This window comes from Vigna umbellata, chromosome 1 (genome assembly GCF_029865625.1).
Source record: "Vigna umbellata cultivar VRB3 chromosome 1, Vumbellata_1.0, whole genome shotgun sequence".
NCBI classification, from domain to species: Eukaryota; Viridiplantae; Streptophyta; class Magnoliopsida; order Fabales; family Fabaceae; genus Vigna; species Vigna umbellata.
The window spans coordinates 9,926,219-9,929,385 of NC_142165.1; the positions used below are offsets into that span (position 1 = coordinate 9,926,219).

The window sequence follows — 3,167 nt, forward strand, 5'->3', positions numbered from 1 at the left end:
AAAGGATATTTTTGTTTACTAAAATCTGGTAGACATTACTAAAATGTATCAACTAAAAAATAGATATACGCGCTCTAATCCCATAAATATATATATAATGCATTTTAAGTTTTAAAATTAAGGGTATTTTAATAATTTTCATTCTTAAAACTAAAAAAAACTCCAAAATCTTGCTCACCTTTTTCTTAATTCTTTCTTTTTCAACTCTCTCACTCCAATATTTTCTCTATAATCCTATGGTAACCCAAGTGAAAAAAAAATCAGAATTTTCATAAAATTTTCAAAATAATGTTTAGTAATCATGTTTTTAATACAGTGGAAGTTAAAATAGATATTTCAACCACTTGCATCGGCATTGTAATTAAAAGTTAAATGAATTTCCGTAAAATTTTTATTTCTAATATTTTTGTGATCAGACAATATTGATAAGGAAACTTTTTTTATTGGTAGATACAAATATCATAAAGTAACACACTCCAAACTTCCAAATTTGTGACGGGAAATATCTAATCGACGACTTGACTATATTACATACGCGTTTCAGTATTATTGAAGATTTTGTTGGACTAAAATATAAAATTTATTTTCATTATATTTTTCATTTTACGTATATTTTTTCTAGTTTTCTTTATTGTCTTTGTTTGTATTAGTTTATTGTGTCGGTATTTAAAACCATATATTTATTTTTAAATGACTGTTATATATATATATATATATATATATATATATATATATATATATTGTTGAGATATAAATAAAAGTTTTATTTAAAATAAAATAAAAAATAAATATAGGTATATACACACGAAATATATTTATTGATTAGAAATTCGTGAAAACTTAGGGGACAATATATTATTGTAGAGAACAAGAGATGAATCCTTCCTCTCTCTCTCTCTCTCTCTCTCTCTCTCTCTATATATATATATATATATATATATATATATATATATATATATATAATTTAGTTATTTTTATCTAAGAAATTTTAATTATTTATTTATCTATAAAAATGTGTAATTGATATTTTTAATTTACTGTACACAACTTTGTATTTATTTTACCACTAATAATATTTTAAAATTACAGTACACAATTTACCATGAAAACACCAATAAAAAAAATAAAAAATATAGTGGAGCAAAGAACAAAACAAAAAAGAAACTAATGCGAAAAAACTCCATATAAATTGAAAAGAAAGCGGCTATTCTATTCTATATGATTAATTTTTCATTATAACGTGATTTTGATATAATATAGCATAGATAATATTTTTATAAAATAAAAAAGTCATATAAAATAAAAGATAATATATAATTATAAGACAATGATAAAAATATGTGGATACCTCAGTTGCGACGATACTTATGTTTCTGCTAGTAATTATAAAAACATTTTCTTAATAACTACGAGATGAAGAAGGTAACCTTATTGAAAAGTAAGTTGTTATTATAAGTTTTTTGTGAGGATATTTTTATGAAAAAAAATCTATTTTTTTCTGTTTTTTGTTTTTAAATTTCTTTGCTTTAATTTTTTAATTTTTTAAATAAGTTCATTCAAACATGTAAAAATGATTATTAGTTACTTTATTAAGATTGTCTCTAATCTAGCTTTTCTAAATAATGTGATCAAAGCTTTTGAAATTGAAGTAGTTTTTACAAAAGCTTCAACTTATTTCTTACGTTAGCGGGACCCTTTTTCATGAGACTCGGTAACGAGAATATCGTATTTACTTCGAAACCGGCTCAACAGTCCATTATTTTCCGAGTCCTTACGAGATTTGTTAATGTTTTATACAAGATATATTGTTACCAAACTAAGGTTGATTTTAAGATTAATTAGTTTTAATTTGTTCATCAAACCATTTACCTGGCGTGCAGATCGGATCCAAATGTCTGTCATGCACTCAACCTATTGTATATATAATATCATCTGCACATTACAAAGAAGTTAACTTGAACAATATCACCTACGAATATCTAGCTCCAACATCAGAAAGTTAGTTTTTTTCATATCATCAAATTAAAACATGAAGGTGAGATAACTTCCAATGATTACTCTGTATGCTAGCATTTATTTGAAAATAACTTTATATGTGTGTGTTCTTCGGACACTGCCATATGCTGCAGCAGAGAATAGTTATAAAGGTGGAAGTGGAGAGTGAAAAATGCAGAAGCAAAGTCCTAACAGTCGCTGCCAAATCTCAAGGTAGGTTCATAAGTGGTTAAACACTTTTCATTCCGCTAATTAACCATTAGTGCATGCTTGGTGAGTGGTGTAATTAATTCAAAACTAGCCAGTGCTTGTTTCTATGTGTATTGTGTTTGCTTGTAATAGCCATGTGAATCGTGCAGGAGTGCTTTCACTATCCTTAGAAGGCGAAAGCAGAGACCGAGTGGTGGTTACCGGAGATGGAGTCGATGCTGTTCAATTAACCAATCAGCTCAGAAAGAAATTCCGCTATACCACGCTAATAAGTGTGGAAGATATGGAAGAAGACGAAGAAGAAGATGAAGAAGAGGAGGAGGAGGAGGAAGAAGAAGAAGAAGCCACTCCAAAGGAAAATTCACCACGATCTCATCCACCACCTTTTCAAATTTGCAGAACCTATCTTCAAGGTTGTCCATTATGTACCGGCTTTGTTCCACCTTCTCCCATGCATAGTCACGTGGTTTATGATTCCGACCACAATAGCTGCACCATCGTCTGAGTTAATTTACCTGTAGGAGATGGCTGGATATAGATATGTTTTTCATGTGTTATTATTCTATTTCTATTGGTCTGGTTGAATTTATTTTTAAAAAAATATATGTAATGGAAAAAAATTGTTACTAAAAAAAGTTAAGAAAGTTATACCTCTGAGGGGTTTCATCTTGTGATAAATTCATTCCATGGAGAAAACTTTTTTTGATGACTTTCCATAAAAAGGAACCCATAATACATTAAAGAATTGAAGGTTAGTCTGCAAATGTTGGGACATGTTAGACTTTGATAAAATTTGGATTTCTGGTTTCACCACACAAAAGTTTCTTCTACTTTTCACTATACATTCTTTATCGGCTTGAAAATTCAGTACTGTAGGCACGTTGTTTGTTTCTACAGAGTTCGTGTTTTAGATATATCTTGTATATATCTATGTTGCAATATAGAACTTATTTGGGTAAACT

The 3,167-nt window shown here is 28.2% G+C and overlaps 1 protein-coding gene across 3 annotated transcripts; it reads left to right on the plus strand.

Moving 5' to 3' along the window:
* The first annotated feature begins 1,814 nt into the window (after positions 1-1,814).
* On the plus strand, positions 1,815-2,770 carry LOC124836382 (heavy metal-associated isoprenylated plant protein 41-like). Of its 3 annotated transcripts, none has more exons than XM_088093813.1 (3): positions 1,815-2,035; positions 2,130-2,208; positions 2,355-2,770. In XM_088093813.1, exons 1-3 carry the CDS (start codon positions 2,030-2,032, stop codon positions 2,708-2,710), a joined length of 441 nt encoding a protein of 146 aa, XP_087949939.1. In that variant the 5' UTR covers positions 1,815-2,029; the 3' UTR covers positions 2,711-2,770. The 3 variants fall into 3 exon arrangements, with proteins under 3 accessions (XP_087949939.1, XP_087949942.1, XP_047167488.2); XM_088093816.1 differs by having other exon boundaries at positions 1,816-2,035; positions 2,133-2,208; XM_047311532.2 differs by having other exon boundaries at positions 1,820-2,208.
* The last annotated feature ends 397 nt before the right edge of the window (positions 2,771-3,167 follow it).

Excerpts from the sequence above, each read along its gene's own strand:
- LOC124836382 (XM_047311532.2), top strand. The coding sequence starts at position 2,094 with ATGTGTGTGTTCTTCGGACACTGCCATATGCTGCAGCAGAGAATAGTT. Across the intron at positions 2,209-2,354 it reads AGTCGCTGCCAAATCTCAAG|GAGTGCTTTCACTATCCTTA; the intron begins GTAGGTTCATAA and ends TGAATCGTGCAG.